The 14,007-nt window shown below is 46.1% G+C and overlaps 1 protein-coding gene across 1 annotated transcript; it reads right to left on the bottom strand.

Moving 5' to 3' along the window:
• Nucleotides 1-9,780: 9,780 nt before the first annotated feature.
• Nucleotides 9,781-13,309, bottom strand: LOC138360243 (uncharacterized). Its single transcript, XM_069320172.1, has 3 exons — nucleotides 12,863-13,309; nucleotides 11,429-12,565; nucleotides 9,781-11,172 (listed from the first exon to the last, which is right to left on the bottom strand). Exons 1-3 carry the CDS (start codon nucleotides 13,307-13,309, stop codon nucleotides 9,781-9,783), a joined length of 2,976 nt encoding a protein of 991 aa, XP_069176273.1.
• Nucleotides 13,310-14,007: the final 698 nt, after the last annotated feature.

Here is a 14,007-nt window from a genome sequence, read left to right on the forward strand (position 1 = left end):
GGACTGGTTTTGAAGGTCCATTTCCCATGGTTGTCAGAACTTCAATTAAGTTGTGATCTGAGTAACAGGTATTTGTAATCATTATGTTCCCGATCAACTCATCATTATTAGTGAAAATGAGGTCCAGCGTGTTCTCCTTCCTAGTTGGTTCTACTATTTGCTGGTTTAAGGCAAAGCTATCGCACATCCGTAGCAGGTCATTTGCATGTGCCTGCTCATTTAGGCTACTTCCTGGTATTCTTTCTGATATTACTGTATTAGCCAGGTGCTTCCATTTCAGGTGCCGTAGGTTGAAGTCCCCAAGCAGGATGATGTTCGGAGCTGGATTTGTGAGGTTTTCCAAGCAGTGTTCTATTTTCATTAGTTGGTCTTTAAACTGCTGAGGGTTTGCCTCCGGTGACTTATATACAAGGACAACAACTACATTTAGGATCTCTATTTTGACTATCAGCACTTCCACCATATCATTTGAGGTGTTTAGCAGCTCAGTACAGATGAGTGTGTCTTTGATGTAGAGGCTGACCCCACCCTGAAGCCGGTGTTTCCTATCACATCTGAAGAGATTGTATTCTGAGATCCATATTTCACCATCAAGGTAGTCCTTTGTGTGAGTTTCCGTTAGGGCTGCAAACACTGCATTTGCCTCATGAAGGAGACCATCTATAAAATGAACTTTGTTGGATTTGCGTGTTTTTATACCCTGGATGTTGGCAAATATAAATGATGTTATCGTGTTAGTGGAAGTGCTGGATGCTTTACTTGGTGTTAATATCTGAGGCTCTGGTAAGGAGGCCACTGTGTGTGCGTCCTCTCTAGCATTTGACCGAGTTGGTGGTAGAGTCTGGTCATTTTTAGCCATTCTTCTCCTCCTCCTCTTGCTAAAAAATTATCCCGGTTGATGGAGTAGTGGCTGTTTTCATAGTGGTAGTCTGTCGGTTTTATTCGCCTGGTACCTCTTATATGAAAAGCTGGACATTCAGCATTGTAGCACTCTTTCCTGTCCAAAGAGTTCTTGCAAATTTCTGGGTGAAAGAATTCACAGCTTTTGGTACATTTACCTGTATTGAGGAGGTTTCTGCACTTTCTAGGGTGATCGTGTGTACATGTTCCATTTATTCTTCCCGATTCCCCATGCTTACAGGTAGCCCATCTGTAATACCAACAGATGTTGGGGCCTTGTTTTGTTTGTTTCCCTCTGCCAGGGACCGCACCCTGCTGCGGCGCCCCCGACACTGTGCCCTGCTCCGGTGCCTGTGACACCGCGCTCTGCTCCGGTGCCTGTGACACCGCGCTCTGCTCCGGTGCCTGTGACACCGCGCTCTGCTCCGGTGCCTGTGACACCGCGCACTGCTCAGGGGTCCCCGACTCCGTGCCCTGCTCAGGCATCCCCGACTCCGCGCCCTGCTCAGGCATCCCCGACTCCGTGCCCTGCTCAGGCATCCCCGACTCCGCGCCCTGCTCAGGCATCCCCGACTCCGTGCCCTGCTCAGGCATCCCCGACTCCGTGCCCTGCTCAGGCATCCCCGACTCCGCGCCCTGCTCAGGCATCCCCGACTCCGCGCCCTGCTCAGGCATCCCCGACTCCGCGCCCTGCTCAGGCGCCGCTGCCACCGAGCTCTGTGCTACAGCTGGTTGTACCTTGGTGTCATGTACAGTTTGTTTGAAGACATTAGAAATTGCTATGCAGGCATTAATTAGTAATTCTCTGTTTTCGGCGGGAGTTTTATCCAGGATTTCCATCAATTTCAAAAAAAGTTACATCATCCTTTTTGCAGAGCCAGTACACAGAGTGGTCACTGGGACCATTTCTCCTTGAATTGTTAGTCATGTTGGCACATTTTTTGTGTATGGCTGCTGAACAGAGTTGGCATTGAAAGCTCTGTTGGTAATCTACCTTCATGTTGCATTCTATGCACGATTTTATCAAAGCCATTTTTTGAACACTTCTGTTCAGTGGTGATGGTCTTACAAGGTGGGGTGTTGACCGGTGGGGGAGTTGACCGCGGGTGCTGGCCGTGGGAGCTGGCCGTGGGTGTTGACCGTGGGTGTTTACCAACTTGAGATAGGCCTGGAAGAGGCTGTATGGACGGCCAGTGTTGCTACCACGTGTCGCACTCTTAATTTGTTTTGTTCACTTGTTAGATTACATTACTTGCATTTTCCCACTAGTTATCATACAGTAGAGGCGTCTAGTTTCTGTGTCTGGGCACTAGTTACCTGAGTACGTTACACTATTTGAAAGAATACACACACAAGAGGGTACTGGGGTGGGCCTACCTCCAAGTGGCCCTTGTTTACATACACACGACGGACTTATTTTGTGTGTAATTTGTTCACTTGATATTAGACTATGTTATCTTAATTTTTGTTATAATAGACACAGGTTTTGCATAGAGAGCTTAGCACTATGGGTACTGATTACTTGATGTTTCAATAGCGGGAGATGTGATTTATTGACGAGCACGAGCAGTTGCGGAAGCCCGTCCAGCTGTCAAGAGCTTCTTAATTTCTTCCTGTCGCACAGGACACAAATGAGAAATACCAATATGGTCACCACCGCACACTACACAACACGTGATATCGGCGCGACACTGTTTATAATGGTGGTCCTTGGCACAGACACTACACCTGTTTACACTTTGGGGGCACTTCCTGGTCACGTGTGAGTACTGGTAGCACTTGTAGCACTGGCTTACCTCGTAAAAACGTTCCTTGTGCACTGAAGCTGGTGGAGTATTGATGCCTAAGCACCTAAATCCTGTGGTGGTGGCCTGGTCCGCTGCGGCAGCTGTAGTGAAGGTCACTTTCAAGGTGGAGCGAGTGTCGTTGTTGTTGGCGATGATTTTTGCTGAGACAGCTGTCATGTTTTCGTTTTCCCTGTTGATACTGTTCAGGATAACGTCCACCTCGTGCTCGGTGATCCATGAGCTTACTCTCCTGGCAAAGATGGTTCGTTCAGCTTGAAAGCGTCGTGGTTGGATGAGGGTAATATCCGCATCATAGAGTGCAGATGTAGCAGCAGGTGTGAACAGGTGTTCAAGGTCATCTCCGGTCGAGTAAGAGAGGACGATACCTTCGTCGTCCTGCTGGATGTCGTCTGGTACTGTGTTGGTGGTGGCTTTGAGAACGTTGAGAATTTCTTCTCGTCCGAAAGCGTGGTTCTCTAGGAACCGTGCCTTAACTTTGAAGGCCATGGTACTGTGTGGCTAGTACCGGCGAGGGCCGAGCCGAGGCAATACAGCTGACCCACCCTCCTGGGCAGGTCGAAGGATTCACCCCCTCACTATCTGGTTGGCTAGGCAGCTCGCAGGTGAGGAGCAACAAGAGACACGTCCGGCCGTGACGGCTGCAGGTTGCAAACTCGTCAGTGATGTGATCGTGATCAAGGCAAAGGCCTCAACATAACTTTAAACTGGATCCCATCCCATATTGGAATCCCATTAAATGAAAAAGCTGATGAAATTGCTAAATTGGCAACTCGTCATCCAGTGATACATAAAACAATTCAACCCAGCCTAGAGAACATAAAAAACATCATCACCAAAAAACTCTCACATCTCAACAAAGCCTACCTACACCAGAGAATAGCTGAAGGTTCGCCATCTGCAACATGGTATCTTCAGGCAACCAAATTAGAAAGGTTAAATATCCCAAAAGGAATCCACAGGGAAATAGCAGTTAGGCTATATAGACTACGTCTAGGTTACAGATGCAACTGGGAGATTGGTGAACCCCGACAGAGAGAGTGCATCTTCTGCCAAACTGTCACAGAAAAGCCATTACTTCACTATCTTCTGGAATGTGAAGCAACCAGTGACCTTAGAAGAGCTTTAAGAGTTCCTGAATCATGCAGTGGCCACCCTGAAGCCATCAACACAGCCACTCTCCTGGTCAACAAAGGTGTCCAGCAGCTGGACACCCTCATAAAGACTGTGAAGCAGTATCCTCCCCCACGATAACAGCTTGATGGTTAAATGCAACCTCAGAACACTGGGGGAAAAACAAAAAACAAAATTGTACCACTTACGGGCTATTCATGCCCGTGCCACCTCTTGGGTGGCTTAATCTTTATCAATCATCAATCATCAGTTATCAGTGTTCACAATAACGACACAGTCCGTCTCTCTCAGTCACTGACTCCTCCAGCGACCATTCCCTGTTTCCCTGCAGACAGCTCGACACTCAGAAGACTAACGAGATGATCATCGAGGTCTTAGTCTTGGGAGGACTTTTGCTGTTATTAACACTATTGCACTTTCTGCGTTGCTTCATTAACAAGGTGAGGTTGTTGCAACATCAACAAATTACCCGGCCAATGTGAAAGCCGCATTGTTCCAAGCGAAATAGTACTGTAGTTTACTATATTAATCTTGTTTAGATCTACAATGTTATTGTTTATGTTTTATGTTTTCAGGTACAAACCTCATCAAAGTCATGTGGGCAACAGCTTAAGTCCTACAACACTTTCCAGGATGAGATAACCAACTTTGATGGGCTCAAACGCTCCTGTCAAGAGTCTGCTTGGCCCCTTGGCCAGACACAGAATGTTCTCCACGCCCTGAGTGTCGCCAGCAGCTCTCTGGATGTGCCGAGGCCAACATTTACCACCTTCCAGGTTAAGGCTCCTGTTAACACTTCAGAGGTCATGTCACCGGCCCCTCCCTGCCCGCAGTCAACAGCCCAGAAAGTGCCCACTTTGGAGGAAATCTCTCGCTTCCACGAAATCTCTCTATTCCTGGGCCAGCCTTCAGAGGACATTAGTATGGCTTCTGATACTATGAAAGACAAGACATCAATACCTTTGAGAGACATGACCTTGGTAGAGGTACATCCTGGCAGCGACCAGTCCCACCAAGCGACCTGGGGCATAGTCAGGCAAGCCCTGGCTCTAACACGTCACACTGCCTCGACCAGATGGAAGAGGCTCTAGTGTCCTGTCTATCAAGTGTTTCAAACTGTTGTTTTCCACATTAAGTTGTCCTGGAAGTTACTCATAACTCACTGCTTGTAGTCTACACAGTTTACTCCAATAAAACATGAACATAAACCCAGTTTATAATTTATTTTCCCATCGTTTAAATACTTGTTAAGGGAAGCAATAATATATTATACATCATTTATTGATAGATCTTTTTTTTACTCTGGAATTAGTCTCTGTATAATATTAGAGATTTTGAGAAAACTATTAAATATTGAGGTATTGACTTAGATATATAATAACTGGTAATGATAGCAGTAGATGGAGGCAGTAGGAGAGTGTGTGGCCAGGGAGAAGGGCAGAAACAGGTCTCGAGTTAACAGCAAGGTGGAGAGTAGCAGAAATACAACACAAACTTTACGCTGTTGTTGTTGTAGATTTAGCTACTCAGAAATGTCCATGTTGCACAGGCCATAGTGAGCCCGGTTCTAAATGGAGGTGGGGTTTCCTCCTTTTTACCTGTTTCTTTTTCGCTTCTGTTTTAGTCGTGTTTTAATAACATTATCTTGGTGGTGGATGTAGATGCAGAATATTCACTAGTGAGTCCCATTCCTCAACTGCTTTTCTAATCATTGTAGTGGCGGTGGAATGTGCATCTAATGCAGCTGCTGTCGTTGGATTAATGTTGAGTTTGATGGTCAGGGCTTCAGTAGCTTCACATTCCAGTAAGTAGTGTAATAGTGGCGCCTTTGTATCTGTTTCACAGATGTGACACTCTTTAACTATTGGGTTTATTACCTCCCAGCAGCACTTGTAACCAAGTCTGAGTCTGTATATGGCTACTACAATGTCGGATATCTTTTTATCAGGCTTGAGAGAGAGTAGTACCCAGTGGCTTGTTCGCACCATATCGCAGTGGATCTTCCTTCCGCTACTTTGGCTCTGTGGCGAATTTTGTCTTTTCATTACTATCTATGCCAGTATGACTTGTATCCAATTTAAGGTGATTGACAGCCCTAGATTGCGGGCCTCTTTTCCTATATGCAGAATATAGTTGTGATAAGTTGTATATTATCTCTGTGATGGCTGGATAACAATGCCTGGAGGGAAGAGTTGGTAGAATGATGACATGATGTAAAGTATTCTCAATTGTATAGTTTATGGCTTCTTTCAGGGCATATAATTGCGTTTACAATGTTGAACACCCACTATTCATGCTCCAGTAAGCTTCATGGTTGGTAGTGTAAACTGCCGCCCCAGCAGAACCTCATTCTTGATCAACTGATCCGTCTGTGAAGATGTGAGTGGTTGTTGGTCTTGAGATGTGAGTGGATGTTGGTCTTGAGATGTGAGTGGATGTTGGTCTTGAGATGTGAGTGGATGTTGGTCTTGAGATGTGAGTGGATGTTGATCTTGAGATGTGAGTGGATGTTGGTCTTGAGATGTGAGTGGTTGTTGGTCTTGAGATGTGAGTGGTTGTTGGTCTTGAGATGTGAGTGGTTGTTGGTTTTGAGATGGTTTCGATTTGTTGTTCTATGGCTACTTTGAGCCTCTGCGAGTCACACGCTGATTTTTTAACTGGTAATCCTTCAATAATTATCATTGGACTCGATTTTTCCCATGGGAAAGGCTGCCGAAAGTGTCGATATGGTCTTCCCCTTTGTTTTTAATGGTATATTTGAAGTCTACTTTACTGAAAATCTTGCCAATATTATCCGTCCATGCACTTGTTCTATATTGAAGGTTTCTGTGAAGTGATTTGTTTGCTATCTTTGATTGACAGGCTGGCGGAAAACTACGTGTCCATGAGAAAGTTAGTCCTTCATATTAGAAACCTTCCATATGAAGTGAGATTGACAAAGCTTAAGAACATAAGAACAAAGGTAACTGCAGAAGGCCTATTGGCCCATACGAGGCAGCTCCTATCTATAACTGTCCAATCCCACCCATATACATGTCCAACCCGCGCTTGAAACAATAGAGGGACCCCACCTCCACAATGTTACGCGGCAATTGGTTCCACAAATCAACAACCCTGTTACTGAACCAGTATTTACCCAAGTCTTTCCTAAATCTAAACTTATTCAATTTATACCCATTGTTTCGTGTTCTGTCTTGTGTTGATACTTTTAATACCCTATTAATATTCCCTTTGTTATGTCCATTCACCCACTTGTAAACCTCTATCATGTCACCCCTAACTCTTCGCCTTTCCAGTGAATGCAACTTAAGCTTTGTTAATCTTTCTTCATATGAAAGATTTCTAATTTGGGGAATTAACTTAGTCATCCTACGCTGGACACGTTCAAGTGAATTTATATCCATTCTATAATATGGCGACCAAAACTGAACTGCATAATCTAAATGGGGCCTAACTAGAGCAAGATATAGCTTGAGAACCACACCAGGTGTCTTGTTACTAACGCTGCGATTAATAAATCCAAGTGTTCGATTTGCCTTATTACGAACATTTATGCATTGATCCTTTTGTTTTAAATTCTTGCTAATCATAACTCCTAGATCCCTTTCGCAATTCGACTTCGCAATCTCAACACCATCTAGCTCGCAGTAATTGGTAGTACAAATCAACAACCCTGTTACCAAACCAGTATTTACCCAAGTTTTTCCTAAATCTAAACTTATCCAATTTATACCTAATGTTTCGTGTTCTGTCTTGTGTTGATACTTTTAATACCCTATTAATATCTCCTTTGTTATGTCCATTCATCCACTTGTAAACTTCTATCATGTTACCCCTAACTCTTCGCCTTTCCAGTGAATGCAATTTAAGCTTTGTTAATCTATCTTCATATGAAAGATTTCTAATTTGGGGAATTAACTTAGTCATTCTACGCTGGACACGTTCAAGTGAGTTTATATCCATTCTATAGTACGACGACAAAAGCTGAACTGCATAATCTAAATGGGGCCTAACCAGAGAAAGATATAGCTGAAGAACCACACCAAGTGTCTTACTAACGCTTCGATTAATAAATCCCAGTGTCCTATTTGCCTTATTACGAACATTCATGCATTGATCCTTTTGTTTTAAATTCTTACTTATCATAACTCCAAGATCCCTTTCGCAATTCGACTTCACAATCTCAACACCATCTACCTCATATCTTGTAACTCTATCATCATTACCTTGCCTCAAAACTTTACATTTATCAGCATTAAACTGCATCTGCCAATCCTTTGACCATTTCAAAACCCTATTTAGATCAACTTGAAGTGATAGTGAGTCTTCTTCGGTGTTAATTTCCCTGCCGATTTTTGTATCTTCGGCAAATTTGCAAATGTTGCTACTCAAACCTGAATCTAAATCATTGATATATATTATAAACAACAGAGGTCCCAGGACAGAGCCCTGAGGCACTCCACTTACAACATTTTCCCACCCTGACTTAACCCCATTTATACTAACTCTGTTTCCTTTGGAATAGCCATGCCCTAATCCAACTTAATATAGCACCCCCAATACCATGAGCCTCTATTTTTTTAATCAGTCTTTCATGTGGCACCGTATCAAAAGCTTTGCTAAAGTCAACGTACACGACATCACAATCCTTACCACTTTCAACTGCCTCAACTATGCTGGAATAAAAAGATAGCAAATTTGTTAAACATGAACGGCCATTTGTAAAACCATGTTGCGACTCATTTATTAATTTATGTTTTTCAAGATTGAGACGAATTTTATTTGCAATTATTGATTCAAGTAACTTTCCCACAATAGACGTTAGGCTAATTTGGCCGATAGTTTGACGCAAGTGATTGTTACGGCCCTCTCGGGACGCAACGGGGTTCTTACTCTGATGTTGTTAGAGGAAGTTGTATCCGACCCCAAGCCAGTAGTGGCTTTCAAGGGATGAGATCCGTGACGCAAGAAACTTAAAAGGGGAAGGGAAAGAAAGTTAAGAACTTAAGATTATAATTTACCATCACCATATAAATAATATATAAAAGAGTGCACAGGGGGAGGGGTATAAACACTATACAGGGGGATTATTCACAATCGTTGTCTTCTGCTGAAGACTCTGGTGCAAAGCTCTCGGTGCTGAGTCCTCGGTGCTTTCGTGGTCCCTTGACGAATTCTTCTGAGAGGCTGAGCCTACCCTGGCCACAGGTCAGCCAAAACACAGGTCCACTGGGGGCACCGCCGTGGAGGCCGTCAACCACACGTCCAGCAGGTCTACTGGCAGGTTCCGGATCAGCAAGGCTGGTCAGGCCACTCCACGGGCGATATTAGGGTAACGCCCTAGACAGGAGCCTCGTGTGATACCACCAATCACTCTCCTGTCCTCAATACCCCAGTGGATAATCGTCTCCAGCCGTCGGTCCCGGGTAATCCTTCTACTACCACTCCACTGGCAGGGTAACACCACAGTGTTCTTCCGGGGGACGACTTCACAGCTGCTGCAGCAAAGCACAAGGTATGGAGACGGCTGCCTTGGGTAGACTGACTCAACTTCCATCACAGCAGTCCCAGGTCGACTCTGTGAGCAGACACGTCATCAATAACAGGGACATTAAGACACCTCACTTACTGGCTCAGACACAAACGCCCGACATATCCACTCCATAGATGGCGTTGTAGTCTGAGCACCACCTCACCAGAGGTCAGCGGCGGCGGTGTTGAGTGCTGAACGGGACTGGAAACTGGCCCTCGTAGCTAGTACACGTCGTCCTCACCAGGTGTCGTCGTCCTTTTGGAGGGGGTTTCGGGAGCTGACCCACAGATGGCGCGGTCGTCACTGCTCCGTGCTTGGACGCTGGATCCGGGTTCGGAACACCTCCCCACCAAAAGGAATTTGGTTTGGGTTTCTATAAAAGAAGACAAACCAAATTAGTACGTGGATCTAGACGCGAGATAATGCATCAGCTACTACGTTGTCCACCCCTTTGATGTGTTCGATCTGGAGGGGATATTGTTGTAAATGTAGACTCCATCTGGTGAGCCTGAGGTTCTTTTGCCAAAACTGAGCCAGGAACTTTAGAGGGTTATGGTCGGTCCGTACTAATATAGGATGACCATTGCTTGTTAGATACACCTCAAAGTGCTGGACGGAATTAATTAAGGCCAACGTTTCCTTTTCTATGACCGAGTAATTAAGCTGGCTGGGGGTGAACTTCTTAGAATGATAGGCCACAGGATGTTCCACCCCCTTCTCGTCCGTCTGGGATAAAACGGACCCCAGGCCATAGTCAGAGGCGTCGACCGTCAGGATAAATCTATCCTCAAAGCTCGGGGACCTGAGGATCGGAGAAGAGATCAGAATTGCTTTGAGACTCTCGAATGCCTTCTGGCAATTCTCATTCCATATTAATTTCACCCCCTTCTTCAACAGATTGGTCAGGGGGGCGGCGATGGAGGAAAAATTAGGGACAAACTTACGATAAAATCCAGCCATACCAAGGAAACGCAAGATGTCCTTCCTGGTAGCTGGCGTAGGATACTGGACTATTGCCTCTATCTTGCTGGCCTTCGGCGCAATCCATCCTCCTCCAACCTTATGACCTAAGAAGACGACAGAGGTTCTGGCAAACTCAGATTTATGCAGGTTGACCACCAATCCTGACTGGAGCATGGCCTTGAAGAAATCCTCTATGTGACGTAGATGATCCTGCCAATCTACATCATATATTAATACATCATCGATGTAGACTAAGGTGTTTTCCACGTCACGCAACACAGTACCCATCAGTCTCTGGAAAGTGGAGGCTGCGTTTTTCATCCCGAACGGCATCACCTGACATTCAAACAGCCCGTCGGGAGTCACAAATGCTGATATGGGTTTGGCCTTTTCCGTGAGGGGAACTTGCCAATAGCCCTTGAACAGGTCAAATTTAGTCAGGTAACGAGCTTTACCTATGGCATCTAGACATTCCTCTACCCTGGGGAGAGGGTAAGTATCTGCTACTGTGACCTTATTCACCTGCCGATAATCAATACAAAGACGGTATTTCTTACCAGGTTTGGGCACTAGTAGTATCGGGGATGACCATGGGCTCGAGCTCGGGGCTATTAGATGGTGTTTCAGCATGTAATCTACCTTCTCTTTCACCACCCGTTTCTTCAGTGGGTTGAGACGGTACGGGTGTTGCTTTATAGGTCGGACTCCTTCCTCCAGCTCGACATCATGCCTTAGGATAGATGTTAATCCTGGAACATCTTTGAAGATAGGTTTGTACTCCCGGATCATCTGCAGCAATGATGATTGATGTCCTTCGGCCACGTGTGTCAACTTTGCCTGCAAGTTTAACAAAAATCTCTGAGTTAGCCAACACCTCCTCTTCCTCCTCAATGTCATCATTAGTAGTCACTAAGGCTACGGGGAGTGTATCCCGACCCTCGTATTTCTTGATCATATTAACATGAACCAAAGTTTCTTTCTTCCGGCGGTCTGGAGTACTAAGAAGGTAGTTGAGATTAGTAACCTTCTTTACAACCGGGTAGGGACCTACGAATCTGGCGCTTAAACTCCCAGTTATTGTAGGAGTACATACCAAAACCAGATCTCCTACTTGGAACTCTCTTTGCTTGGTCCTTCTATCATACTTGCTCTTGCTAGTCTTTTGTGTATTTTCCAAAGTTCTTGTAGCCATCTCCCAGGCTGAGAACAGCCGGCCATTATTTGTAGATAACCAGTCCACTATGTCTTCGTTGGTTTCCTCGTCCAGCCAATGGTCTCGTGCCACCTCTAAGGGACCTCTTACTGAGTGACCAAAGATCATCTCGAATGGGGAGACTCCTAGGGATTCATTGGGCACTGATCTTACCGCAAATAGGAGGTAGGGCAGGTCTTCAACCCACTTACTCTGCCGGTCATAGCAAAACTTCCGAAGCATGCCCTTCAGCGTCTGGTGAAAACGCTCCAAAGCTCCTTGAGACTCGGGATGGTAGGCACTGGAGGTAATCTGTCGGATTCCCAAGTCGGCGATCTGTTGGCGAAACAAATGGGACATAAAGTTAGATCCTTGGTCCGTCTGAATGGTCTTAGGAAGACCATATCGCGAGACGAACCAGAACAAATGTTTCACCAAGACCTTCGCAGTGATGGTCTTAAGGGGGATCGCTTCTGGGTACCTACTAACCCGATCTAGTATCGTTAGCAAATACTGCACCCCTGAGGTAGAAGGCGGAAGTGGGCCTACTATATCCAGGATGAGATGTTCAAAGGGCTCACCTATGGATGGAATGGGGTTTAAAGGGGCTTTGGGGACAGGCTGGTTTGCTTTCCCGGCCACCTGGCAGGCGTGGCAGGTTTTGCAAAAACGACGTACGTCCTCCTTCATGTGCGGCCAGTAGAAACTCTTGGCTAGGCGTTGGAAAGTCTTAGAGATCCCACCATGTCCAGCAAATCTATTGGCATGGGCTGTTTCTAACAGCTTAGGTCTGAACACGGATGGGACGACTATCTGGTCACCCACCGCACTCGACTGGGGGTATTTCGGAGAAGGCCGGCGACACAGTACATCACCTGACCATAGATACCAATCACCTCCTTTCGTAGGAGAGTCTAGGGTGTCGGCCAACTTCCGTACCTGAGGGTCCTTCTTCTGTTCCTCTACCAGATGGGCTCGAGTCCAGTGTTCAGGAACCAGCATCTGGACGGGCGGGACTGGTGTATGGCTACTCGTACCCTGTGGGATAGGAGGAGAGTCAGAGTGCTTAAATCTGGCGGTACATGGAGTTGCGCCTGAGACCTGGTTTGCACCGCTACGATAGGAAGGGTCTCTTCACATTCTGGATCATCCACTACCAGGGGACAGTTGGGTAACAATCCTAGGGCTAAGTCATTGGCCAATATTACGTCAATTCCCTTTATGGGAAGACTCCACCACAGCCAACCGACACTCACCTTTGAAGTACTGAGAGTCTAGATGCACTTGTACCAAAGGGGCAACGTACAAGGTGGAAGGGAATCCACCCAGGATTACCTTCTGCATCCCATTCGCCGATGAACCTTCGGGTAATGATGTCTCCAATATTAGAGACTGGGCCGCTCCACTGTCTCTGAGTATGACTACGGGCTTACTCAAAAGGCCACTGGCTACATGCCCTTGGGAGGTATATGGGGCGAACAATCCTTTCCTCTTCTCTAGGGTGGGTGTCGGTGGTACTATACTGTTTATCAGCATGACCTCCCTACGGGGATTATTACCTGTACTGCCACGACACCTTGCAGCAATATGTCCTCTCTTGCCGCAGGTCCAACACAATACATCCCTTTTCGGACTAATCTTCCGGGGACTATCTGAGGTTGACTTGGCGACACTACGAGGGGCAGTCCTATCTTCCGGTTTATGTTTGGCTGGATATCTTGAATAGGTCTTCGGGACGTACCTAGCAGATGGCCTATGAGTCAGGATATACTCTTCAGCCATGGTGGCTGCCGCACTCAAGGTCTCTACCTGCTGTTCCTCTAGGTACGTCTTCAGGTCTCCAGACAAACAATCCTTGAAGTCCTCTAGCAGAATCAGCTGCTCGAGGTCTTCCTTGGTCTCCACCTTCCGAGAGGCACACCATTCCTGGAAAAGTCGCTCCTTGATCGTGGCGAATTCGGTGAACGTGTGCTCTGAGGTCTTTTTCAGGTTTCGGAACTTCTGCCTGTATGCCTCAGGTACCAATTGGTATGCCATGAGCACAACCTTCTTCACCTTGTCATAATCGCCGGAGTCGTCAAGGGATAACGTGGAGTAAGCGATTTGGGCCTTCCCAGTCAAGACTGACTGTATCATGATGGCCCAATTCTCCCTTGGCCACTCCAAAGAGGCAGCGACTTTCTCGAAGGCTGCAAAGAATTTTGACACTTCCTTCTCATGGAATTTGGGGACCATTTTGATGTTTCTTACCGGATCGAAGCTACTGGTGTCCGTTGTTTGCCTCCGACCACCGCCTAATCGCAAAACTTCTAGTTCATGTTGTCTCTCTCTTTCCTCTCTGTCTCGTCGTTCTTGTCTGTCTCGTTCTTCTCTTTCTCGCTCTCGCTCTTCTCTCTCTCGCTCTCGTTCTTCTCTCTCTCGTCTCTCTTCTCTTTCTCGTTCTTCTCTTTCTCTTTCTCGTCTCTCTTCTCTTTCTCGTT

The sequence above is a fragment of the Procambarus clarkii genome, unplaced genomic scaffold (genome assembly GCF_040958095.1).
Source record: "Procambarus clarkii isolate CNS0578487 unplaced genomic scaffold, FALCON_Pclarkii_2.0 HiC_scaffold_103, whole genome shotgun sequence".
Lineage (NCBI taxonomy): Eukaryota > Metazoa > Arthropoda > Malacostraca > Decapoda > Cambaridae > Procambarus > Procambarus clarkii.